The sequence below is a fragment of the Nyctibius grandis genome, chromosome 3 (assembly GCF_013368605.1).
Source record: "Nyctibius grandis isolate bNycGra1 chromosome 3, bNycGra1.pri, whole genome shotgun sequence".
NCBI lineage: Eukaryota > Metazoa > Chordata > Aves > Nyctibiiformes > Nyctibiidae > Nyctibius > Nyctibius grandis.
This window is the reverse complement of record NC_090660.1, coordinates 97,063,759-97,091,488: the sequence shown is the minus strand read 5'-3', so window position 1 is coordinate 97,091,488 and position 27,730 is coordinate 97,063,759. Positions and strand designations below refer to the sequence as shown.

General features: G+C 40.1%; 1 protein-coding gene across 1 annotated transcript in view; it reads right to left on the bottom strand.

The window, feature by feature from the left end:
• Positions 1 to 5,686: 5,686 nt before the first annotated feature.
• RGS22 (regulator of G protein signaling 22) overlaps positions 5,687 to 27,730 on the bottom strand; it is a 64,622-nt gene continuing 42,578 nt past the window's right edge. The window contains exons 16-26 of the mRNA XM_068396912.1: positions 26,638 to 26,730; positions 25,944 to 26,110; positions 22,636 to 22,798; positions 21,865 to 22,023; positions 19,967 to 20,029; positions 16,987 to 17,148; positions 13,865 to 14,044; positions 12,156 to 12,317; positions 8,082 to 8,177; positions 6,351 to 6,453; positions 5,687 to 5,775 (exon numbers count right to left, since the gene is read on the bottom strand). Of these exons, the coding sequence (XP_068253013.1) occupies positions 5,687 to 5,775; positions 6,351 to 6,453; positions 8,082 to 8,177; positions 12,156 to 12,317; positions 13,865 to 14,044; positions 16,987 to 17,148; positions 19,967 to 20,029; positions 21,865 to 22,023; positions 22,636 to 22,798; positions 25,944 to 26,110; positions 26,638 to 26,730 (1,437 nt within the window). The remainder of the gene's footprint in view (positions 5,776 to 6,350; positions 6,454 to 8,081; positions 8,178 to 12,155; positions 12,318 to 13,864; positions 14,045 to 16,986; positions 17,149 to 19,966; positions 20,030 to 21,864; positions 22,024 to 22,635; positions 22,799 to 25,943; positions 26,111 to 26,637; positions 26,731 to 27,730) is intronic.

Here is a 27,730-nt window from a genome sequence, read left to right as displayed (position 1 = left end):
AATGGCAGGGCAGCATTGTACGAACACAAATGAGAAAGCACTTTGCCCCCTTTTAAATGGCCTGGTGACCACCACTACCACCCTTGTAAGCTATTATAAGTGTGCGCCTTAATAACATAATCTGGCACTACATATTTTCAGGAATTAGTGTCATAGTCTGATACTTTGTGTCATGCAGTAGCAGGAGAGAAGTCAAAGCAAAATGTATAAAGCCCCTTCTTGAAGTGCATAGTCACAGCTTGTGTTGATATCAAAAGTATTTGAATGAGCAACTTCAGGACTGCACCCTCAAAGATTATAAAATGTTTTAATAAACATGCCAGGTCTGATGAGAGGGAAGTGAAACACACAGTAATAGCATCTAAGTGTAAATATTTATGAATCCAAATGACGGCTTAAAAAAATTCCAAAATAGTTCCAATATGTTGCATTACTTGGGAGTAAACAAGAAAAGTAAGTCTGAATGAATATGATTAGATTGTGTATTTTGAACGCCAGTAAAGCATAAATCCATCCAGAAGAGTTTCTGGGTTTTCAGGTTTCTGAAAAGAGAATTGTTTTTATTGTCTGTAGAAGCAAACTCCACAGACAACTGTTGTTCTGCTGTAGACTTCTGAAAGCCCCAAGATATACATAGTCAAAACAAACAAGGAATAAAGTTTTAGTTATCTAAAGGGGGGGGTGTTGAGTAGAACTTTCATAGCCCTTTAAAACTGCTGAGCTCACATAGGTGATAGATCAGCAATCTGAGAGAGAATAGACCCGAAGAACAAGATAAAAAGGCAATAGCATTGCAAGCTTTCTGAAGTGATAGACAGTCATCATTTAGAACAATAACATTTAGTTAGTCTCTATGCCTGTTCAGTTTTCAGGCTTTCTGCTGGAACTGGCAATAGTCATTACATGGGTCCTTGGGACGAGACTAAACCCACTATTCCACTTCAGATGTATCACCAACTAGCAGTTATGGGGTATCTGCCATTGCATCAGATTAGATTCAGTAATCCAGAAATGAAAGGGTCCCTGCCTCTTAATATACTCCCTGTCCAATTGCTCAATATTTCTTTAAAATTAACACATAAAATGGGCATAATGATATGACATGCATTTCTAGCATTACTAGTGCACGTGATCCTCCTCAGTTGCATACTAAAGACATGGCCTATAAATGACTGTGCATGTGTGTGTATACACACACATATATACACGCATATATATTTCAGTTAACAAGGAGACAGAACGGCAAACTGGATTGAGAGTTATCATCAGTTTGCAGAACTTTGATTGGATAGAGTCAGTTTACAAAATTCTACTCACTCATTGAAGTCCACGATGTACTTTTTTGTTTGTTTTTAAGTTTGATAGACATGTATGGTATTAATCATAGTAACTGTCTGGGACAATAGTTTTTGCATAGGGGCTGGTAAATTTTTGTTAACAATTTGGCAAGGCTGGAACGTATTCACGAGGGGTTTTATCATCTGTGACAAATAACTGGATAATATTTTTCATTTTAGAAGTAATCCAAGTATGATTCAAGACAAAGCTACCAGCATAAGATAAGCATTGTCTATATGTTATTTAGCTGTCTCAAAATGCCATGAAGGCAAGAATACAAGAAAACAGAAATGAACTGCTGCGCTCCAGGATTTGCTTGCGTGCACTATAGTGACCACAGGAGTAGAAGGTGGCCTTTCACATGGTTTTTAGACTGACATACATCACTGCATTCATGGCATTTCATGATTCATCTTTGCCTTTCACATTAATGAGTGGTAGGCCACACAGTACCACATGTGCTCTGCTCACTACAAGATGCTACATTCCACCCTCCTCAGATGTACTGAGCATTAAAGTTTACTGCATCTGTGGAATTTGGGAAAACATGAAAACCAGGGACAGGAATTTTATGTTTTACTCCCTAGTGGCTTCCATCCAAGATGTCTTTCTCAGGTAATGTCACACAAGCAAATGACCCAAACGCAGAAGGAATGGAGATAAGCATGAAGCAAACTCTGTCTCTGAACTGTGGGGAAAGTAGGAACTGAACGAAAGATCTCCCTTGCTCCTTCTGTGAGGATATATGAGCAGGGCAGCTATACCCATAAAAGAAAGTGTCTTTCTTCCCTGCCAGCCTGTCTGAAGCAACTCCCAATGGAAACCCCATACAACTCTTGGCCGTTGTGTCAAGAGTGAAAAAGGAAAAAGACTATTAGTTGTCCTTAGCTGCCATTCTACACTGAGGAGAAAAGCACTCATGAATGGCCCTTAGCAGTATGATCTAAGAGCTCCAAGTGAAGAACCTTTACTTCTGACAACTGAGACAGGGCTGCATGGCCCATTGTCCTTGTCCAAGAGGTGGGGAGGGGCAGTGGAAGACAATCCCATCCCTAACCCAGGGGTAGGCCTCAGGAACTCAGATGTACAATTCAGGAACAAGCTGGAGCTTGCTGATCTGCCTTTCTCTTACATGCGTTACACACAGGTAGAGAAGAATGGAGCCAACAACTTTGTGGCTGGGGACTGGTGTTTAAAGTGGTCTGAAAAATGTGAAGAGGTCTATCATCGTCCTGTCCCCTGCCTAGCAGTTAATTCTGCCCGTGCCCTCTCTTAACTCCCCAATTAATCCTTTTGGCCCTAGTCCCAACATCAACTCTGCCCCAATTCTTTTCAAAACTCTTAAAATTGAAAAAAGAAGCAAGAAAGTAGGGAGAGCTGCACAAGAGCTATGAGTTCCTGCAACCTTCCAGTGAGTAATGCCATGGGAGGAGCGATATTTTACAGAAGTTCTCAATCGCATCTGTGTCATGATGTATTTTAAGTCTTTCTTGTGGATCAAAACTCAGAAATGAGGCAGAAAGTGTACTTTGGACCAGGAATCATACTGGATTTGGAGCAAACCACAACAGGGTTTGATTTTATGATAGCTCAGACACCTCATGAGTTATCCTTGATGAACAGAAGTTGCGTGAATTGCAATACTGAGAGCATAGTGTGCCAAGACACACTGCTTCAGGGCTGTCAGCTCAGTGCAGTGTTTTACTTATTCATTAGATCAGGCACTGAAGAACTGGGTTTGATTATAAGATCTTTAGGACCAAGATCACCTAGTTGTTTGTACCATGCATACTTTAGTGGAATCTTACTCTGATTGAGCCTCAAGGTGTATTATTAAACAAATGAGTAAAAACAAAAGTCAGTATGACAATCATGTTGATATGGAACACATTGGAAGATGTTTATTTTCTACCCTTGGCTAATGTCCCGTGGTTCTTAGTAATATTCCAAGTCATCATCTTTGCTCTGGAAACATAAGGACAAACCTTGCATGCACATTATTTTTGTGTCTCCTGCCCACCTCCATTAAATGCCTCTGCATTCCCTTCCTCAGAGAGATTTTAATCTGCCTGCAAAAGGTAACTGAATGCCATTGCTGTGTTGCAGCCAGTTGAAATAGTCAGAACAGTTCTTCAATAAATGCATCAAAAAGAGAGAAACAAGGTGTGGTTGGGTTGGCCCTCACTACCAGCCAGTCTCCCACCCAGCTGCTCACTCACTCACTCTCCCCTGAGCAGGACAAGGGGAGAAAAGAGGAAAAACAGGAAAGAGAAAGCTTGTGGGTCAAGGTAAAGACAGTGAGATTTCTTACCAATTACCGTCACAGGCAAAACAGACTCAAACTGGGGAAATTAATTTATTGCCAATTAGAATCAATCATTACTGATTTGGTAGTGGGAAATAAAAACAAGAAAAAGAAGAAATGAACATTTACAGACTTAGAGAAGACACTTTTCCTCCACCTTTCCCAGGTTCAAGTTCACTCCAAGCACCTCTCCTCCCCTCCTTGTTATCACCAGAGATTACACTCAATCACTTCAGTGAGGCTATGGGCAGCCTCTTCTTCCTTCTCACTCTTTTCCTCTGCTGCAGCATGGGTCCCCCATGGACTGCAGGGAATATCTGCTCCACCGTAGAGCACCGCCTCCTCCTCAAACTCCTCCACCTCCTCCTCTGGCCTTAGTGTTCCCTCTGTTGTTTTTCACTCTTTTTATTCCTTCCTCCTCTCTCTGGCTTTCTTTGCTTTTTCTTAAATATGCTTGGCTGAGGTGCCACCGTCTTGGTTGATGGGCTCAGCTGTGTCCTGTTATGTATCCATTGGAGCCAGCTGGAACTGGCTGTATCCATCATGGGGCAGCCCCAGCATCTTCTCACAGAGGCCACCGCTACAGCCCCCCCGCTGCCAGCACCTTGCCGTTTATACCCAATACACAAGGTGTGACCTCCTCTGTCACAAAGCAGAGTGAAGCTGTCCCATCAAGAGCAGCGGTGGTCTTTTGTAGATATCTCACCCCACCAGCAGAGTGATCAGATCACCAGAGCGAGTACGGTTGAGGAGAACCACCAGAGGGTCAAGATGGAAGAACAGTAAACCACTCAAAGGCAGTGGGAACACTTGAGCTGTTGGGAGGGACTGGACAGGACAGGCAAATTTCCAGTGGTGTTAGAGAGCGGGCTGCAACTGAAGCTGGTGGGAGAGACCTCTCAAACCGCTCAAGACCTCTACTTTCTCATTGTGTTAGACTGTACCACAGCCTGATGCCTGTCAGGAATGCAGCTCTCAGGTTCTGAATAACAGGGTGAGCCAGGGACTGCTGGGCTGGGCTGCAGCACAGAGTGCAGCTACCTTGTAGGCCCTCTTTGGGCACTGGACCCAGCTGGAGGTTTCTCAGCTACTGAGCAGGACCAAAGCCTCTGCGCAAGGACTCCTCACACTGATACAGCTGCGTGTGAAGCAGAACTGTAGTACAAAAAAGACATAATTGTCTGAAATACAGTAAAACCTGCAGAGGTGCATGAGATCCGAGGTGACTGGATGACTTTAACTGCAACTAGAGGAGGTGGTGAGAGGGCAGAAAGAGAACATGAGGGAAGACCAAGGAATGCTGCAGTTTTCTCTGAAGCCACATACAGAAAATGCTGCCACAGGAAGAGTGTGTTCAGGTGCTGGGAAGTTTAGGAGGACTAGCGAGGGCAGGACACCAGCTTGCCTAAAATAGCAGTGTTGAAGTACAGAATTAGAAGAGGAAGGAGGAGCAGAAAAGGAAGGGGAGCAGTAGTCCAAGTTCTATTAATTTTTTTTAAGTCCATCTAATTTCAGCATAGGCTTAAAAAACCTAAACAAAACCTTCAGGGAATTCTTCCATCTAGGAATTCAAGCTTTGAAGCAAAATCTGCTTTTCTGTCTTTAGCAGATTTCTTTGCTGTCCCACTTATTTCTCTCATTCTAATGTTTAATTGGCTTCGGCAGAGATGTTCTATTGCTAGTTCTGTGGAACTAGAATAGAGATGATCTATTGCCAGCAACTCCATGGGGTCTGAGCTTCCTGCAGTCATCTCATGCTCCTATTTAAAATATTTTAACTGGAAAGCTTAGATGATTGCATTTCAGAGACTACCATTTTGCAACAAAATTCCATCTGGTCAACATTGTGTCCACTAACCATGGTTGGAATGAAAAACAATCTTCCCTTCATGTTGAGGCTGTACAGCTTCAGTTAAATGTGATTTGGAGTGGGATAACTTGCTACTAATGAGCATCAGCACTGACAGCAGGAAAACTAGCTTTTAAGAATCCAAATTTCAAAGCACGCTTGTTGGCAGTCATTTTCTGTTTCTTGGGAAGATTTCAGTGTTTCTCCAAAATCACAGTACTCTTTGGAGAAATGGTGGACTTTTTGGAGTTTCCAGGCTTCGGGAAGGACATAGACGAGGTACCTGCATATGGAAAGAAAATTAAAATGATGGGAGACTGAAGGGATTTAATATTACATAGTGCTATTGCTAGTCCTACTGCTAAATGGAGCTATTTAATGAATAAACAGATCATAATATCCTTGGGGAAGACCTAAGAGGATATTCACGGCTGAAACAAGGATGAAGCAATGCCTCTTGCATCCCCCGAAAGCATACTGACAAACTGTTGAGAAAAAAGTTTCATCTCTCTGGTTGTATGTAAGTTGATGAAGCACAGGAAGCCAGGGAGGTGAAATATGTATGTGAACCAAATAGGATTGCCATGCCACTGTGCAGAATGAAGAAATGGCCATATTCCTCTCTGCAGTAGGACCGGTGCAGTAAAGACAATGCTGATACCCTGCAACTTTCACTTTCCCTTGCTCAGAAAACTTATCACCCATGAGTATGGTGCAGAGAGCAACTCCTCTGCAGACAGCATAAGAGAGGCAGAGGTTTATATATGCAACTCCAAAGGAAAGCAAAGTCCTTGTACTGAAAGAATTTCACCTAAGCTATAAGCTTGTCCCCCTAAACTACAGAGCTTGGTTAACAACCTGTAAGGAATGATGATGAGTTTTTCTCCAGATCTTCTTGCATTTTGAGGAGTATTCTCTCCTGCTCCAAGGCTTCTATGTACTTGGAATAGGACCAGGAAGCCTGCAAGAACCATTAAAAACCATCAGCCTGCACACCATGTCACTGGTAGTTCCTGGTCCATTTCAACAGTGAGACAAAAAACTTGTTTATGTTATATCCCTGTTATTGAATAATCACAATTATTAAGAAGAGAAGTTTTTTCATGACAATACCAGAATCATGGAAAAAATAGTATTGCTGGAAATAAGTGAGTCTCAAAAGACCATGAAACGCTATTTAAGCAATTTTGACAGATATGATGTTTACATTTATTTATTCTCCATCCCTGGTCTGAGTCCTATTAATACAGCAGACTTTTCACCTTCCAAAATTTCAGCCTTTTGTGCTATTGAGGACTTTTTATCTCCCTGACACATCCTTCTGGTGTGTCCTTTCTGAAATCATTGAAGGTCTCACTAGCCTTAGAGTTCTTTCTGCCTGCCCTCTCCAGCAGAACACTGCTACCACTGGAGGCAGATCAACTGGAGATGTCATCCTTTTCTAAGGACAAATGTTGCTCTTTATATTGCAACAACCACAGTTCAGGTTCCATGTAAATTTTAGGTCACTCTCCTAAATCAGGGTAGGAACTGTACTTTTATTTGGCCTTTTTTTTGCTTACTGCCTGAGAACTTTGGAGCCAATTTGTCATTTCATGACTCAGTAAGAACTTCTGGCATCTTTCTATAGCAGAAAGGGGCTTGGAGAAGAAACTGCTCTATAAAAGGATATTGCTCTTTCTGCAATTACCTGCTTCTGGAGGGCTTGGGCATATAATATTGATATATTGGCTCACCTAACTCACTTTTTTTTAAAAAAATAAGTATGAGTAAAGGTTAAAAGGTCCATTTAAGGGATAAGAGTGTGAGCTTAACTATGCAGTTTGCACTGTGGCTTCATATTTTGAGGGTATTTCAGACTGCCTGTTTCTATATTCTGCTTGTCTCTAAGGTAATGCCATGGGAAGAGCTCTACAGAATCTAAGCAGTGGCCAGAGTGTGATTTACTGCTGCATCGCGTGACATAGCTGTGATTATGTGGTTGCACAGATTCCCCGTTATGTTGTGGCAGTGTCAACTCAGCTATGAACTATCCCTTGATATGCCTGAGGTGGCATCTCTGTTATTCCTGTTTCTCCAATAAAATGACTGTTACTTTTTCACTACAGATTTAATGCATCATGAGAGTTGCTCTGGAAGAAGTACTAGGCAGCTATTTTCTGCTGGATTTTCTATCCAAATACCTAGATTTCCTAAGTGAGTTCAGCTTCAGTTTTTGACATAAGAGCAGAACAGGACTCAAGCCTAAACCAAATTCTTGCAAGATATGAATTTTCCAAGCAATGAAAAATTTCTTATTCCAAATTTGAACTTCCTCTCCTTCAGCTTACCTTTAAATAAAGAATATTTTTAAATCTACACACTTAAAGGGCTTAATTTTTTGTTAGATATTAATACTACTCAGAACCTAAATCTTACAAAAAATAAAGAAAAAATCATTACCTGCAAGGTAGGTACACTTATAACAGCAAAGTTAATTGTACCATGTGACAGTAGTATTCAAAACCAAATTCCACCTTCCCATTCTCCCAAGATCATTTTATCTCTCTTGAATGGTGATGTATCTGTAGCAACATATTTATTATTCACCTGCCATCCATGGCCATCTGAAATTGATGCTGGTCCTCTCTCCACACCAATCTCATCTCCCAAAGCACTGATGAGTTTTGTCCCCACTTCTTTACCCTGACAGTAATAAGAACTCATAATTAGATGTAAACAATAGTTACTGAGCTAAAGTAAAAAGCAAAGTCTGAGGAAGCAAAAATTATCACTGGAAACAAGATAGTGTCATATGCACTAATGCTCTGTAATGCCCAGTTTCGTAATTCATCACATTGGGCATACTGAAAAATAGCAGAAAATACTGCTTTTTAAAAGCATTTCTTTGTCTCAAACGAAGTTTCCTCACCCCTACACTCCTGCTGACTGTCTTCCTTTCAGATTCAATACCTGCTCCAAAATATAGCTAAGTGAGAGGGCAGATCTGCAAGAGAACATATTTTAAAGACAGAGAGGCCATTGTGATCCTCTATTTGGCCTCAGGTATAAATGTAGAACGTAGGATTTCTCATTATTAATTCCAGCTTGGTCCAGTAGCTGTGAATGAATGACAGTATATATGTTAGGAAAACAGGCAATCTCATTTATAACATTTACAGTGAAGGACAAGGCACTATAACCCTTGGTAAACTGCTCTGGTGATTAACTATTTGTCATGTTCATGTTGTTTTAGTGTTTTACTAAGGCTGCACGTTTGCACGTCCTGTCTGATGATCCCAAAACTCTTTATGAACATTAATCAATGTTCATATTTAACCTCACGTAATTAACCCCACAACGTCCCCATTACGCAAGTAATATAACCCTCCCATGTTGCAAATGAGAAATTGTGAAAAAAAGAGAAGTCCAATGGTTTCCTAAAGTCACTCAGAAAGCCCCTGAAAGAATCACAGAATCACAGAACGGTTGGGGTTGGAAGGGACCTCTGGAGATCATCTAGTCCAACCCCCTGCCAAAGCAGGTTCACCTAGAGCACATTGCACATGGTCGCATACAGGTGGGTTTTGAATATCTCCAGAGGAGGAGACTCCACAACCTCCCTGGGCAGCCTGTTCCAGTGCTCTGTCACACTCAAAGTAGTTTTTCCTCATAGATATGAAAGATATGAAAAGGATCAGAATATCCTTCTTCCTTGCTCCCAAGGTGTCGTTTCCTTCCTCATCATCCCCACTGTCCTATGCACCCATCATCTGTAAGGGTGACTTATGGGTATAGAGCTGCCCAGGCAGTGTGGTGTTTATCTTCTCTCCACAGCAGGCTTACTAACTTCTGTGGCGCACTCGGTGGAACAGGGATGCCAAAGCAAATAGAGAAATAATGTGTGTGCTAATACACTACAGTTTACGTTTGCTAGCTTTCTCAGTGAGAATGGTGAATTAAATGAGGTCTTTAATAATGTCCTCTCCTAATAAATTAGACAATGTTATGGCAATGTCATATTCCATTACATTACACCACTTACTAACAAATAAGCTTAGTGCTAAGAAGCTTAGAGAGAGATGAGGAAAACATCAAAAAGGAAATTTAATGCTTATGGTTTTACCCTTCTCTGCTAAAAGCATGCAAAAAGTACAGATTTACAGTGTAAGTTAAAACTATTTTGTACACTTGAAAGCAAAAAATCCAAAATCTATTTTGGAGGTAAAATGAAATTGTGTATACAACAAATTACAAATACTGGCATCAAGGCCATCTGCAAAAAGTGACTAATGATATGTGGCATGTGCATCTAGCAGTTAACAAAGGAACAGATCCACAGATGGGCCAAAGATGAGCCCATATAGCTGTGCCACACTAAGGGCAAATATGTGAAAATGGAGAAGGAAACCATACTTTCCCAAGGCAATATCTTTTAAAACAACTATTTCAGCTCAATACTGAAACAATCATATTATGCTGAAAGTTTGAGCTTACTTCACCCTGCACCTACCCATCCCTGCCTTCCAGACACTAAGCTTAAAAGAAGTCTCTACATTGTACGGTGCTTGCATGGCGTTCCTTGCTGTCAGCCACTCCTCCCCTGCACTGAGTCCTTTGCCAGGAAAACTTCAATAGGATTTGCTCCATAAATAACAAACAGGAGCACACAAAAAATATTGAGATAGTAAAATAATACCAAGTTATGCATCGTTGTCCAGTGAAAACCTCCTTGTCTGCCCACTTTTTCCATTATACTACATAAAAGTCCAACTCTTATCCAGTCAGTTCAGAAAGTGAGGTGAGCCCAGGTAGACTGGGCACCCCAGGGACAAATCTGTGAGAAGGGGGGAAGTAAAATTCCTCCCCCAGGACCCCGATTGTTCCATTTGACATAAACCCAAAATGGCAACTGATTTGTGGAGGGGGAAGTAAAATATAAGAAAAAAATACCATTTCTAACCCTTGCCAGAGCTTTCCTCTCCTTCAACATGAGCCTGGTGGGGCAGAGAAGCATAGACATTATTTTAAATGCCAAGAAATCATCACTTTCTACAAGCTGCCAAGTGAACCTGCTATTGCTTATGTTGGATGAACCTTATCAGTATCCTTCGGGGTTACTGAATCATTTCAATAGTTGTGCAGTCACTGAGGGAACAGAAATCTTAGGCAAGAGAACAGGGAACGGCAAATTCTTTAAACAATAATAGAAGGGGGAAAGGGTTTCAAAGACTTAGCTGTTCCACCTATTCTTTCAAGAGGTTTTAAAAGGCCACTGGTTTACAGGCAATATTCTGTGAGAAGAACAGTCTGCAAACTGTTTACTGAAGTACATTCTCTGCTGCTCACTTTCTAAAATTTCTTACCCTATTTCCCAGCTTGGAAGGGTAATTCACCTTTCCCATTTGTTCCCCGTAAAAGCTAGGCTTTTGCCCTCCTGGCCAAGATCTGCTCTTTACTTCCTTGATCTTAATCAGAAATCTTATAGACAGGCAACAAACAGATGGAAAAAATAAGTCTGTGAAAACGCAAAAGTGCATTACTTTGAAATATTGCATTCTTGCACTATAAGTGTTGCCAATGGCCTTGCCAGACATATCTGTATGGAGGCAACATGCTTTGGAGAAAGGAACGTAAGGTCTTGGATTTTAGACTTCACTTGACATTGGTTTGTGGCCTTGAATAATGCTTCGCTGGTCCTCAGTTTTCATGTGTCTAAAAGAGGTTAACAATGTGTACATGTTCTTACGGGCATATATGTCTTTATCTGTCCAGGTACTCATGTGGTTCTCATCACGAGTAACATCTCAACACGTGTGTACATGGTATTTAAAATATGTACAGGTCTTTTAATGCTACATGACAGTTTGCAAGCCCAATGATTTCTCTGCCCTTAAAGGAATGTTCTCTCCTCAAAGCTGGCCAAACAATTACATTTCATAAAAAATAAACTTTTGCAAAGCCTATAATCAATAGAAAAAAAATCCATTATATTTTAATAATAAAATTCCAAGAAAAACAATTTAACGAGCAAACATTCCGCTGTAGAGGTCACAGTTCTGTTAATGCACTGAAACTGTCTGGAAACTCATTGTGAACAGTCTAACAATTTCACTGTCAAAGCTGAGAAATATTCAAGGAAAGATAAAGACTATACAAAGCAATTAACACATAAATATTTTTTAAAATAATGTGCAGACTTTTCAAATGCTCCTTCTGAAAAGACAGATATGAAATCTGGTTTGGTTTGGTTTGGTTTGGTTTGGTTTGGTTTGGTTTGGTTTGGTTTTCAATAGTGACCCAGGACTGTAAGTTCTAAAATAGGACAGTACATACTGAAAGTGCAGACAGGTCTGCAGTTACCTGTTGTACACATGGACTGTACATAATTTTTTTTTTAATTCAGCCCTCTTTTTCTCTCTTCTCTTGGCACAAAAGATGACTAAAATACATTTTCCCCTCTGCTTAATGAAAGGAGTATTTCACTGACTCATCTGCTTCAAGTTAAACATATGTATATGCATTGGCAGGATTGGGAACTAATCGCCCTAGGACCGGGTCGCGTGTAAAGCTTGAATTCTAACAAAAAGATTTCAGCAGCTTTGCATCAGGTTGAGAAAGGGATATTTGAATTCATGTATGTTTGCTCATGAAGGAGTTTTTGTGCGGTTCGTCAGCTGTCACCTGAAACTTTGTGAGCCTTACCTCTGCTGTTTTGCCTACCTTCTTTCGCATCTTTTTCCCCTTTTTTCTCTCCAAGGCAAGTAGAATTTTGTCACTAGCCAAATTGCTTCGAAACTTACAAAATTTTGGCCAAAATTTAAACAGAAGAGCAAAAATAGTCATCTGCACAGAAAGAAAAGAAAGTCAATCTTGACCATATTAAGAACACAGAGTTTACTGCAAAATAAAATGTAGTTTACCATGAGAATGAAATAGCTATTTCTTTTTGAATACACAGCCTTGTTCCTCCCACGTACTCTGTCCTGGCATTTCAGCCCAGCTTTGCTCGGCACATGCTTTTCATCAGTGTGTTTATTACTGGTGAGAAATCTTCCTAAAACACAGTTAAAAGGCACTTTCTTTTTTTATATTTCCCTAAACAATTGTTTGCATTAATGAAAACATCCATCATTTTTTACAAGTATTCCTGATAAAATATACACCAGTAGAATTGCTTTTGCACCACTGTTCTGCTCAAGTATTTAAAATATTCAGTTCATTAGGGAGAGGGGGTTTTTTTCCCTCCTTCAGGAAAAGGAAATACTTTTTTGCCTCTGGAAAGGCTCTTAAACCACATTACAGATCTATGAGCAAATCTTGGATAATTTTTAAATGATATAATCTCTCATAGGGTCTTTTTTGAACTAGAATAAGAAAAACAATTTTAGAAAAGCAAACAGAGGGGCTCAGTGAATTCTGTTGCTGCACATACTAAGGCTCACATTTTTCAATTTATTTAGATGTTTAATTCTCATTGAGAAACTTGTCTTCAAAGGAGCCAAGCATGCTCAGCACCTCACTGCTTCTGGCTCAACAGACTTTAAAGTGACATGTGAGTTACTGTTGTGTTCCAGTCACAGCTTTTTGGCCAAGTTCTTCCCTTGGTTTTGTGCCACATTTCTGTAGTTCACTGGGTTTCACACAGGCTGAAATAAGACTTCTTATTTCTCTTAGGACCTATATGAACCCTTTTCTCTGACAAACCATTCATCTTTTGTGATCCAAACACTTTATGGACTCATGGTTGATGTTTAAAGGTGTTTATGGCAATTTTATAGGAAAAGAAGAGGAACTAGCTTTCTTTGGTTTAGAAGATAAGTCAGAGAAGACAGTAACGAGGAGTAAGAAAATAGTAAGTCTGTAGTAAAGGTTCACAAATTGCTCTTCAGTCTGATTAGTACAAAGATCAGAGAGAAAACTATCTACAGCCATTTAATGCAGACTTTCTGTAATAAAGAAGGGAATGACATTCAGTAAGTTAAGCTGTCTTTGTGCTTTACTCACATCTGCGTTTTTTTTTCATAAACTACAAAAACTACAAACTTTCTAACTACAAATTACTTCTCTGACATTAACCAAGTGGTAAAGAACAAGCAATTAAAAACATAGAATTCATTTCTACTGCCAGAATTCCTAACACAGACCTGGATAACACCTTTCCAGGATCAGCTAGCTGTCAGAGATTGCCCAGTTTATTGAGTGGTAAATATCTGAAGCCTCTGTCATCTCCACCATACAATCTTCGTTGAAATGCGTGACTATAGTGTTCTCCTTCATGCCTAGGCTTATGTATGGAGTGGTAATTGTCACGTAAGCAACAAAGACTGTCCTTAAAATCAGGCACACAGACTCTAGCCAGATCTGTTACAGAGATTCTCCCAGCTTCTTACCTGTGCTTCTCTAAAAATGTAAGGTCCTAGTTCTTTCCTGTGCTCCAGAATCTTCTTTGCTTGTTCAGTTGGGATGTCAATCTGCAAAGCTGGGGGTACGGCAGAATTAATAAAGCAGTCGATAATAGCTGTGATCTTTTTCTGGACTGTGGCATCATCACAATGAGAATGGCATAAGTCCTGAAAGACGAAAAATAGCATTTTCAGTCAATGGAGAGAGAGACGCAAGACCCTTTACAGGGGCCCAGTGATCAAAGAGTAATAGTCATACAAAAATAATTATACAACAGAATTCTTCAGTATGTAGGCCAAAATTCTTACAGCAAATGTGCATGGTGAAAGACATAGTTAAAACATGAGGGGGACTTTTGGTTTGCAAATGCAGATATATAGCAGTCATTGCTCTTAGGTGATAATCTCTGTCTGCACAGTCTGGTGCAACAGGATAGTTTTTATCCTGCATTCAGTCTAGGTACATTACTGGCAAACAGGAGGCATTTCTGAAAAGAGAAACACACCTACAGGTGTGAAACGCACTGATCTCCACAGCGAAGCTGCCATGACTAGCATAGCCGTGGTAACAAAAAGACAAAGAAATGCTCTAAATACTCCAAAGAAAGAGGGTAATTATTTAGAGGGTACAAGGTATTATAACCAGGAATGTTGGCAGAAGAGGGGACAATTTCAGCTACCAGTACAATCTTCCATTCATTGAAATCTTCTAGTATCCCCATTCATTAAGATTTTCTAGTTTCTCAAAACCTCAGTGTTTGAAACTCTGTTACAGAACAGAATACAAACCAAACCTGAACTTACAAGGGTGAGATCTCAAAGGAACACTGGGGGGTTTTCTACTTCTTTTAATGTGATTCTGTTGTTCTTGTAAAACCTGTTATTACTGCATTTTCACACTCTGACAATGCTAGCATTAGACTTCGACAGAAAGGAAAAATAATTCAAAGAACTTCCTTCAAATGCTTTGAAACACGAACTTTCCATCTATCCATAAACATCAAGACATTTCTATAACACTAGGAGATTATCACATGTTATTTACTAAAGACACAATGAGCACTCTAGAGAATTTTCAGGAAGAGAGCTCTCTAAATGAAGAACGTGCATTTAGTTTTGGTATAGGAGGCTGGATAGTTACTTTGCAAAGAAATTAAAAACAGGGCTTTTAATCAGAAGTGTGGTATGTGAAAGAGCTGGCTTGTTTTATTATGAATACTTTTTAGTTTTGTGAAAGAAAAAAAGAATGATAACAGCTGCAATGAAGAAAGTAAGGCAATACAAAAACATATTCAATATATCCTAAGAATATATTATGGCTTCCTTTGCTCATCTAGCATAGAAGAAAAGGCAGAGAGCTGTAGTAAGAGGGAAGACAAACATGCCATAAGACATGAAGAGGGATGAGACATGAGCATAGAGGAACAGATGGAAATGATCCACAGAGCTATATTTCTTCATATTTGTTTAAAATAATTTTTTTTGTTTTTTGATTGTCCCAAGATGTGCCATCAGCCTGATGGGTTATGAGGAGCAATGCAGTCGTTGACTCTGACAGGGAGTTCTGTCTAAACTGATGGTATGATAGGGCTCAGACAATACAAGTATGCACTGTGCAAAGTGCTGCCCACGTCTTTGGCAATATTCCTCCAGTTCAGCCTGACCCACAACACTCCTTCTACTCTGGGCCTTTGCTTCTATAAAGAGCATCAGCTGCCAACCAGGACAAATCACATGCATGTAGAAATATGGTCAGATTGTACTTTTTCTTGATAAGAAGACAAATAAAATTCACATAAATGAAGGAGAGGGGGTGGGACATAAAACAATGAAGGCTTTCTTCAGAGTACAGATCCACAAAGAAAACAGTCTAAACTACACTCCACATTAATTTGCAGAAAGTTTCCATGTTCTCCACAATGTAGCAACGAAGAGTCGCAAATCTGAAAAAACATCAAATATTTTGAGAAGGATTTATGTCATGGAACTTCAGGTGCCTTCATGTCAAGTTTCTAGTCTAAACTAGTCACTCTGTAACCAAAAGAGAGACAGCAGCAGCCCCAGAGAGCATTTCAGCTGATGATTCCTTGCTTGGGGATCAGAGCCTCTGTGAGGAGGGGAGATTGCCCCCTGGAAACAGAGGAGCTTCAGCTTCTAAAGCAGACCCCAAGTTAGAATGTTTAAAATTAAACAGTGAAAATACACCCACATGCCTGCAGCAGGATCTCCAAGTGCTACTGCAGCATCAACTGCATTTACTTCCTAATTTCTGAGCATGTTAGCTAACCTCATGCTCCCCTCCTGCCCTGTGCACACAGGTGATGTTCAGGAGCCCAGGAGAGGCTCTGCAGCACTTTTGCATCAGCAATATCCCAGAGGCAAAAGGGATGAGGAACAAGTGAAAGATCCGTGGTGCCCCTGCATTCAGTCCAGGGTGCTACTAGGAGGCTCCAGTGTCATTTAAAGTCTCACTCCTGAGTTTTCCCATTGTGTTTCACCCCACACATCAGCAATTTTACAAAGGGGCATTTATTTGGGAGAGAGGCAATCCCTGCTGACCTTCCCCATCACGTTTCACCTTGGCCACATCCTCAGCTGCAGTCAAATGTGACTGTATGGAGTATATGGGGGCTGGGGTCTGCATTTTGGGTAATACTATCTTTACATCTGTACATTTGATTGAATTTTAAAGTTTTCTCTGATTTTCGAGGGATTACCAAATTCAGCAATAATCTTATTATTTAATAGTATGTAACTATAAAGACAGAATTAACATTTTAATGTTTGCATATTTTCTACTGCTCAACAGAGGTATACTAAAATCTGGGCATTACCGAGTTAGTAACGTCCCTTTAAAGACTCAGAAGGTTGTAAGAGATTGGAGAAGCATAAAGAAATACAGGGATAGTACAGTAAAGTCGTTGAAAATAGTTACCCTTAAGAAGTGAGGATTTTAATTAAAGAGAAAACAGTTAAACAGTGAAAGAGGTTTTGCTAAGAACAAGAAAATGCCTAGAGATATTCTTGTTAAAATTCTCCTGATATGCAGTAATGGATGCATTTGCTTACAAATTTAATTATATTCCTCTTGCTCCATTTTACCACCGTACCTTATACTTCTGTACCTCTTGCCAAAAGAGCACTCCGTTCTCCAGTAGGTCTCCTTTCAGTGACACAAAGTGTTGAAACTGATTTGCTGTCACTGGATCCAACAGTGCTTTGCGGAAAGCAATTATTTCACTAGATGAATAAACCCACTTATTGTCCACATGCTGTCAAAAGAAGAAATAAATGGACCAAATAAACTTTGTTTCAAAAAGCAGTAACAAAGGCATTAGTTAGCATAAACTGTCTGATTCTTATCTTTGCACTGACCCTAAATTTCAGTAGTTTATGAGTTTATGACATGGATACAATAGAATGTGGCAAGGTTTCATTTCTTTCTTTCCTTCTTTTTTCTTTTTTTTTTTCCAGTTTGGTTTGGGCAACATTTTTTGGAAGACGTGATGGGAAAGGAAATGACTGACAATGATTTAGACCATATGACTACATACTATAAAGTATGGAAACAGCTATTGTTATTGATTATGGCAACAGGCTACTTTTCTAGAGAACAGTTTGAGTTTTGTGCAAACAAACAGCAAAGAAAAAAGAACAGACAAACCACATTACTTAAAGTTGTAAAATGCTTCTGACAGGGATCTCACCAACAAAATGAGCTTTGAAATGCCTTGCCATGATCACCAACAGAAGCCGGAGAGTTTGCTCTCTGTGGAATAAAGCTACCAATAGTAAAATAGAATTTAAAGTCATCAAGACATTTTGGAAATCCTCATGCTGCAAAGCACAGAGTGGTAGGCAGCCAGGAAAGGGTGGAGAAAGAAAGATGGCTTATGCAGGGACAGTTTGTTTGAAATGAAGTTCAGGCTGGCCTGCCTTCCTGAACAAACAGTTCTTGTGCTGTCACTGAGGAGCAAGCCAGACAACCCTCCTTTGTTATCAGATGGATGAATGAAAACTATAATCTTCTACAGTGGTATAAAACTCTTGAAGTCCTGGAGGGATGGAGTGCTGTTCAATGGTCAACATGGGACAGAAACATTTTTATTTGCTGGAGACAGTCCTGGGCTGGAGAGCTGGGCAGGGAGAAATTTAATGAAATATAACAAGGGTAAGTGTAGAGTCCTGTACCTGAGCAAGAACAGCCCCATGTATGAGTAAAAGTTGGGGACAGAGCTGTTGGAGAGCTGTGTAGGGGAAAGGGACCTGGGGGTCCTAGTGGACAGCAGGATGACCATGAGCCAGCAGTGTGCCCTTGTGGCCAAGAAGGCCGATGGCATCCTGGGGTGTATTAGAAGGGGTGTGGTTAGTAGGTCAAGAGAGGTTCTCCTCCCCCTCTACTCTGCCCTGGTGAGGCCGCATCTGGAATATTGTGTCCAGTTCTGGGCCCCTCAGTTCAAGAAGGACAGGGAACTGCTAGAAAGAGTCCAGCGCAGAGCCACGAAGATGATTAAGGGAGTGGAACATCTCCCTTATGAGGAGAGGCTGAGGGAGCTGGGTCTCTTTAGCTTGGAGGAGACTGAGGGGTGACCTCATTAATGTTTATAAATATGTAAAGGGCAAGTGTCATGAGGATGGAGCCAGGCTCTTCTCAGTGACATCCCTTGACAGGACAAGGGGCAACGGGTGCAAGCTGGAACACAGGAGGTTCCATATAAATATGAGGAAAAACTTCTTTACGGTGAGGGTAACTGAACACTGGAACAGGCTGCCCAGAGAGGCTGTGGAGTCTCCTTCTCTGGAGACATTCAAAACCCGCCTGGACGCGTTCCTGTGTGATATGATCTAGGCAATCCTGCTCCGGCAGGGGGACTGGACTAGATGATCTTTCGAGGTCCCTTCCAATCCCCAACATTCTGTGATTCTGTGAAAATCTAACATGATTCTAAGTGGAAAGTCTTTCTGCAGCTTCTCTTAAAAACAGGGGTTACATTTAGCGTCCTGCCACAGAGCCTGCCAGGGATGAGAGCATACCCTTGTGAGAGAGTGGGTGGTGGTTGTCCAAAGGGTCCTTTGGTCAAAATACAGTCAGCTCAACTTAGACAGTAAGGTGGCACCTTCTCAGTCTTCCTCCAGTTGTCCAAACATGTTCTATCCCCTGTGACCAGGATTTAGGCAACTTTGGGGAAAAATGATTTCCGGGGCATATTCATGAAGGGAAGAACAAAACGTTGCTCCCACCCCTGTACTAATATACAAACACTGCTTATTTTATGGGTCAACAACCTTGAAGCAGAACATGGAAGATAACCATCTTCCTGACAGACAAAGGGAAAACTCAGTTAACAGAACCCACATGCACTTTGGATCCCTTTCGAGCTAATGGTTCGCACGGATAATTGGTGACCGGGTCTCCAGTTTGATTTCAACAGACAATAAAAGTTCAACTGAATAAATGTACACAACTTGTATGTTGGCAATCACAAAGAGTTCACTGCTCTTCAAGAGGAAAAAACTGGCAAACATCTGATAAAATGTATTATTACAAAGGTTTAAGATGTTTAAAATTGATATTATCTCAATGCTGTAAGATTAAAATACAATACTAAATGAAACAGATACTGTGAGATATGATTAAACCTGCCCACTCTACTGCATACTTCACATTCCCTTTTGTGTCTGCATGTAATCCACTCACAATAATAAATAAACTACCAGATGCTGGAACGAACAGCTTGTCCCAATAAGTTCACTGCATGCAAAATACAGATAAATGTGAATTAAAGGTACAATACCAGTTTGAGGAGGGTTATGAGTGCTCCAAAGCCCAGGACAAGAGACATGTTTTTTTCAAGTATGACCTCTCCAGCCAGGAAGGGAGAGAAATTTACCGTGACCATCCAGCAGGGAGCTAAATTCACCAGTAATGTGAGTAATCAGCCCACTGTGGCCAATACAATCATGCCTGCTTTTGACAGCGTTACATTTGGGCCTCACACTGTCAGCAGGGCAATTGTGAAGGGTGTGCAAGGTCCAAACAGAAAAGACAGTGAAACTGCAGACACAAGAGACACAGTAAACTTCACTTGCCTTCCACATCCTAGTTGTCTTCTCCTGTTTTTGACATGGAAGATCTTCAGTTATGTCCTTTATCTACGGTTGAGCAAAAGATTATCATTGTATTTTTTAACTCTTCTTGTTTCATGTTCAGCCCTCTAATGATTGAGACCACAGTGGTAGAACAGTGGATATCTCTTCATCTGGATCTTTATATCTGAAACTTGTTGTGGACCCACACTGAACGCCATCCCTTGTTCAGCTATAAATGAGCATATGCTCATTAAGACTGAGGAGTTAGAGAAGACAAGAAGCAATGGCAGTCAAACTGCACTCTTCCACTGGTTTACCTTACCCATAACATTCTGAGTCACCACTTATGTTGGGAACAGATTTTGGGCTATTACTTTTTTTTTTATAATGAAATGTTTTTAGTTCCTTTGGACAGCTGTATCAGAAATACAGGCTTGATCCTGCAGCTTCTTTGTAGCAAAAATATACCTCAAATCAAGGGCAGATTTTCTAAATAAGGACTACATAGCATGCCCACAGTGTTTGGTCACTGTGAAATATGAAGCCAAGTGGAGAATGTCATCTGGTTTCATTTTTTCTAAAATACATTCTTCAAAGGACCTTTTCATCCTCTGAATTTGCAGTAAGAAAGAGAAAAGAGCAGTCAGACATAAATGGAGTTAGGAAAAGACTAAAAGCTCATTAGAAGTATGTATTTCCTGTAAACTGTTTATCAGAGTTAAATACGGCAGTTTCCAAACTGCATGGGCTGCTCTCCCTGCCAGCACAGTGCAGCAGGTGCAAGAAGAGGCATGAGCTAGCTTCCCGCCCTGGAAGCAGGTTAGCCATATCGCATGGTCTTGTGCCACGGCTCATAAAGGAGGCAGAATTCAGCTACAAAAAGGCAGAGGGTTAGGAAATTTTGCTTTAACATAATCATTATTAAAATTGCAATTTGCCATATCAGAACCTACGGTTTTCACATTGCTTAGTGCTCTGAATCAATGAAAATGATCCAGTTCAAATGCACTGACAACACTTCTGACAACTTTCTTGATGTTAAAAAGATCATTGAAAACAAGTTTTATTAATCAATGCAGTCTGCCTATGTGTCCGCTTGGTGGAACTGTCAAGTTTCCTTCTGCTATGACATTTGCATTTCAGAGCTTTTGTGGAAGTGCAAAAAAACCAAGTCTTTTGGCATCTGTCACCAGCAGGATGATCTCCCTACACAGATCCCAGTCACAGAGGCACTCTCATAAAAGGTGGAGGTTAGCTCTGCCCATTCCCCAGTCTTTCTAATGAGCCATCAGGAGTGAAAGGCTTCTCATTCCCAGTTTTCTGGCAACTTTCTGAAGAAACCAGTTGGAAGCAAGGCTTGTAGCAGTTAACCTCCCCACTCAGCAGAATTTCACAAGTCCTGGAGTCATTTCTACAGGCACTGCAGCTCCAAATGGGAGAATATGGACAGTGTAAGAGAGAGAGAGAGAGAGAGAATACAGCATGGGAAGCCCAGCCATTTGCTTATGTTCTTGTCCCCTTGGGCAAATCCTTTACACAAAGCAGCATTTCTTCTGTGTGCAAGTGTATGGCTAAGGCAGAATGGCATATGGAGAGTGCAGCACTACAGCAAAGATTAGTTTACTCCCCTGACAGCGTGGCTGGCAGCAGAGCTAACACCAGATCCTTCAGACTTAGGATCTAACAATAATACTGTCAGCCAGACTAAGCCTTCAGAGGAACTACCTTCACAATTATCAAGCTAAATGCTTCAACCTGTACATGCTAGAGCGCCTCTTTCAATGTAAACTGGATGTGAGTTGTGGGCTGCTTTTCCTCTGAACCATTTTATCCCAATGGTAAATTATGAGCCAAACAAAAAACAATGCCTGGATGCGTTGCTGTTACTAAAAAATTACCTTTGCTTGTCCCTCCGCCCCATGGTGCTCATCTGCCAGGAACAATGGCAGCCATTGTTTTTCTAATCTCTTCTGGACGCATTGCTGAATTTCTAGCAGAACCGCTGCTGAGAGTTGATCATGAAGGATTTGTCCCCGTCCTCCACCTGAATGCATTAGCTAAGCAATCCAAATACAATAACACATGACATAAACTTTTGTGTATACCAAAAGTCCTTTATCTCTCTACATCCTTGATTTAGCAAAGCATGAGCTTAACTGTAAGCAAAGCATTTAATGCATGCTTACCCAAGGCTCACATGTACTTTTCATAAAAGGGAACAGATTACATTTGTCCCTACCTATAACAGAATACAGACTCCAGCAAATAATACCCCAGCTTGACCGAGTAAATTTCCTAAGTATCAAGATATATCGGAGTACCATGGCTCAGACTGTCTGTGGCTTTACTGACATACTAAAATAGAAGGTTGGAACAAGTCACTCTGCCTGAAAGCCATTTTTACACTTTTTCTGAGCTGTGCTGTGCACGCTCTGGCTGCTGCCCCAGATCAGGGTTTAAGAGAGATGTTCTGTAAGGGTGGGGAAGGAAGAGCCTGAACAGGAAGGAAGGGACACCCACAACCAGAACAGAACCAGATTTCTGGCCAAAAATATAGGTAAGATTAGAGGAGATAGCTTGGGGAGAAGCTGGAGTAAAGCTGCTTATGGACTTTTATCTCAGTCACATTCAGTGTGATTGTTTTTTATGAATGGTTTTGTAACTGGTACCTGTTCTTGTTGTTCTCTGGTAGCTGGGCTGTTGGGTCCAAAGAAGTATTTTTTGTTTAAGTACTTTTTTTTAATGTCCTTAGATTTTTCCTCCCTTTTTTCTTTATCCTTGTGGAGCATCTTTCTGAACTGTTCAATATCTAGCCAGCACATGAGATCCATGCTACAAACAAATTTAAACAGAATGTTATTTCAATGTTGAGTTAATTTCATCAACGTTCTAGGCAGTTATTAGTTCAACCACAAGCCACCAAAGTGTTCAAGTCCTAAATACCAGGTCAGATTGGACTGATATTTTATGTCATTTTTTCTTTGCTAGTACCATCTGGTGAGACCATGGCACTTGCTGAACAGGCAGATCAAACACACATCTTAGGGATCTCATTTAGAGTCCCTTCTGGGGTACCCTGAAAGGATTAACATCCTCAATGTGTCGCTGCTAAATCCATCAGGGATTGTGAACCAGAGCCATAGTGCAGAGCTCACAGAGAGAATGAAAAATGAAACAGATGAGAATTTGAAGCAGTACTGCAGGCTGTGAGCCACGGAGAGCCGAGTCGACACCCCCTGTTCTGACTCCTCCCCATATCACCTGAGAAAGGAGCAGGGATGACAGCTGGGAACATCAGCCCCAAAAATCACCCCCTTACTACCCCTTATGAAGTGCTACAGCTTAAGTCAGTCCGCAGTCAAGCAGACAAAAACAATTTATGGTACATTTTGTTTCTAGGGCTTTTTGTGGGCTGCCTTTTCATAAATTACTGATTCTACTACTTATTTCATTATTCATAGTAAGTGACAAATAATCTCCATATGCAATTCTTGATCTATATATTGTGCATACTATTAATTTAAGTTTGTTTTAATTGAACATATATTGATTTTGTTCTTTAAACCAGAGGACAGAATAAGTAACATACCTACAATTTCAGTTTAATGTATATGACTGTTTTCTGATAATATCTTATTAGCTGAAGTTTTGTGAGCATTTTATTGAGGACATTCACTGTATTTGCAGCAGGAAATATGAAACATTAAATTCGGACAAATCTGTTTCACTTTTCCATTTGGTTAATAACTGGCTTTTTCAAAGCATTAATCTATGAGTAAAACTTTCAAAAACATCCAACTGATTTAAGAACAGATGTCTTCCTTTCAAAAGTCTTTTGAGACCCTTACAGACCCTTACAGTTCTATTGATACTGAAATTCTTTCACTTGCTAGTTCATCACAGCATGAATAAGTTCACCCAAACGCAAGCGATCCAAGTTACTGTGGTTTATGGAGTTACTCTTTGGCATCTACCTATAACAACCAATCAAATATGTCCATCTTATTTAAAAAGAAAAAAATATATTCTTAAAGTGTGTTAGGTTAAACCGTTTACAGTGGTGGCTTATCCTAGCATACTCTACTTTTTCCTTTCAATGGATCAGGAGCATGTGCATAGTCAGTTAGTCTGGCAAGACTATCAGGTGGTAACCCACTAACCCAAAGTAACACGAATTGTCCTGCAATTGTGTGAATATATCCTATATATTTAATAAAATATTAATTAATGGAACTTTGTTTAGTTCCTTACCAGAATTTGTGCCCAGGTACTCAGCAGCCTGTCCTTCCTGAAACTTGGATCGCTTACTTACAATTGGGCAGAACCATAAATCTTGATGAAGAGGCAAATGACACATTTGTTGTTTTTTGCTGAAATTTTCCAGACTCCATTAGATCTACAATCCCTTCCACTTATAGTACCATTAAGCAGCTTTACTGTAGCATGCCAGCTGGACTTCAGAGTTACTAGGTCTGGACCCAGCTCTAAAACACTGTTTGTGAGACTTTTTCAGATGTTTTTCTTCATTATGAATTTTTACAAAAGAAAATTTCTCCATAAAGTAAGAATTTCTCTGCCTGGCTCTATCATTTAAGATGGGACTTCTCTGATTAACAGAGAGGCAGGAAGTCCCAGAGGCAATTCAGCATACCTGTCCCAGACCCCATCCTAGCCAGTGACGTGTTTTCTGGCGATTGCTACCATTTCCCCGGTTAGAGAGGAGCTCTAGACTAGTGGTCTCCAAAGTGGGGTGTGCGCACCCCAGGGGGTGTGTGAGATGATTCATTTGGGGACAGGAAGAGAATATTAGAACTTCAGTAGCACATGTATATAATTCATAAAAAAATAAATATACATATATTGAGGGTGCGTGCTCAAAAATTTTTTACTGATGGGGTGCACGATCAAAAAAATTTGGAGACCACTGATCTAAGCAACTAACTCAGAAGTCACCTGACCATAGGCACCCACAGCGTAAGAACCTCCATCTGAACTCATTACCTACAGTCTTTTTGGAGTCAGTGAGCAGAAATAGCCATTTTTAGGAATGATCCATCCAAACTGGTTTTAGATGTTACCTTCAAAATTAGAAGACTTGTGTCCAGAAGTGTGTATTTCTCTCTCTGACTACAAAGAGAACCTATGATGATAAGCACAAGTGATGACATTAAGTCTTGGCCAGAGGAATCCTGTGCTAGGTGTCCATCTCTGGACACTTTTGACAAAGCTGACCAATATCCAATCAAAAATGATAGCATTGCTTGACTAGAAGCAACAGACAATATGCAAAACATCAGCTCATGGGAACCCAGGTTAAAGGAAGGAAGTGACAATTTAAGGACTTGCTAGCAGTTACATAAAAAGTATATTTGCATATTTGCCTTTTCCTAAAACATGACAGATATTAGTGTGGGGCTTGGGGAGAAAAAAATGGCAAACTCACATTTACGTCTGCTAGAACTTCTGTTTAGCTCTTCATTTTTAAACAAACGGGCTCACTTTTTCAAAAACCCTGCATAAACTGTATCTGCTACGAGCTGGTACTTAATTCTCTTCAGATCAGTGTAAACCAAAACTGTGGTTGCTCTCACACTGCGAGAATAACATGGCTGTCTTCTATTTGTACATTTTTATAACATCCAGCTTTAATTTTTTAAATGTATGAAACTGAATCTGTGCTAAAAAAGAGAAATTTTTACTCATTTTGGACTAATTGCTCTACTCAGGGGTTTGCCACTAATCAAAGCAGAAACTGAAAGCAGAACTGTAATACAAACATGCCATGACAGGAGAATTTTTACCCCCAAAATGTTAAGATCATTCAGTTGTCTGAACAATGTACATATGTATTTCATAAATATACAAACACGTTTTTAAAGAAGACAAAAACCTGTGAACATTTAGATAGCCAAGATCCTCAGCAAAGATTTCTTCTGAACTTAGAAATGGGTAAAATAATAATAATGAAGACACGTACCCAGCAGAACGCTCATTAAGAAAAGCCCAGAACTGTTCTAACTTCTCTTTGTCATGGATCAGGTCAGATAGATTAGGACCTGCCAGTTCTTTGGGAACTTGACACAAGTGCTGATCATCTTTGAGAACATCAGGGCAGGATGGAAGACCAGTGTCAGCAGCAGTACTCTGAGGGAAGAAATTATTTCACTTGCATAACTGCTTTTTTCATCTCTATATTTTGCTCAGTCTAATAATCCTTGCATTAGGTAACTTTTATCTCTGTAGAACAGCTTTTTGATTGCTGAGAAAATAAATTGAGTTAAGGCTCCAGCTCTTAATCAGCTTTAGTTTTATGTTTGCTTTAAACATACCAGTGTGTGCAGGTTCCATAATCAAATAAACCAATATGTACCTGTAATTTAGTTGAAACTGAGGTATTTACTCAAGATTAAGGGCCCAAAATACATTCCACAGACTTTAGTGGAAACCGTCTCATTGACTCCAATCAGTGGTCTGATGTTGATGTAACTGGCAGAAGACCTGTATTTTAATTAACACAATGACTGTCAATCATTCCCCAAAATGGATGGTAGAAATCGGACTACTTGCTTCTCCAAACTCTCATGTAGTCTGTCCTTCATTGCTGATACTCAAAGTGTTAACCCTCTCTGATAGAAAAAGAGTTTGTTTTTGTTAGTAGGTACTTGTCTTACCTCATCCTTCTTGGAACCACTCTCTTGATGCAAAGCCTGGATCTTTCTAAAGTACACGGAGTCCAGCTGTTGAGTTTCTTCCACCAACTCCACCTAATAAAAATAATATCTTATGTCATCCCTACAGTACACATTATAGAAAGATGGAGAACTGGAGAGGCACCTTGCCAGTGACAGTGGATAGAAAAGAATATGTTTTCCAGTAATGAGACTGATGTTTAGAAGACACTAAGAGTCACATCCTTGTGACAAACAATTCAATTAAAAGCTCTGGTAGAACAAAATTTTCAGATCTGTGTAGGATCACACGTAGATTTCTACAGAACACCACTAAATAACCTAAGAAAAGAACTTTGTATTAAAAACATTGCTAAATTATATTGTGTATATTGTGTATATATCATATTGTGTAAATTGTGTCAGACTTAACTGATTGCCTATACCAGCAAATCGTATGTCAAAGTGCCACTGAAAAGCAGAAAAAAACAAGTCTTAAAACTATGACTGTCAGTGGGAAATGTCAAAAAGATAGAGTGCCACAGATTTCCAGAAATTGAAATCTAAGACAAGAAAGATGCTAGAAGTTCTAAACAATGTAGGTGGGAGCTTTCAGACTTTCAAGCTTGTCCCCTCATAAAGTACTCATAAAGTACTGGCATTTTTTAACTTAATTAGAAGCCTTATGTATATAACTAGAGTAGTTCTCCATGTTATGTGCAAACAAATGGTAACTGCATAAGGAACAGTTTGGTGACCTTCTTGGCTGACTAAACCATTCAAATGCAGGTTTTAGGATATTTAGCAAGATTTAAGCCAATGTATTATACTGATTCACACGCCTGTTACAAAGATTATGAAGCCGTGGTCTTATTATACAAGAGTTTATGTGCAAGAGAGAGAAGAGAGTTTTTAGATTAATATTCATTACGCTTTTGGCTAAATGTGAATACCACACTAATCACCGTGTTATCTGAATGCCTTCAGGCTCAGTGTAACCCTGTTCCACTGTTATAAAGTGCTTTTGTGTATTCTTTCCTTTAAAAGAAAACGTAACTTAAAAGTAAATAGGAAAATAATTCAGAACATTTTTCTT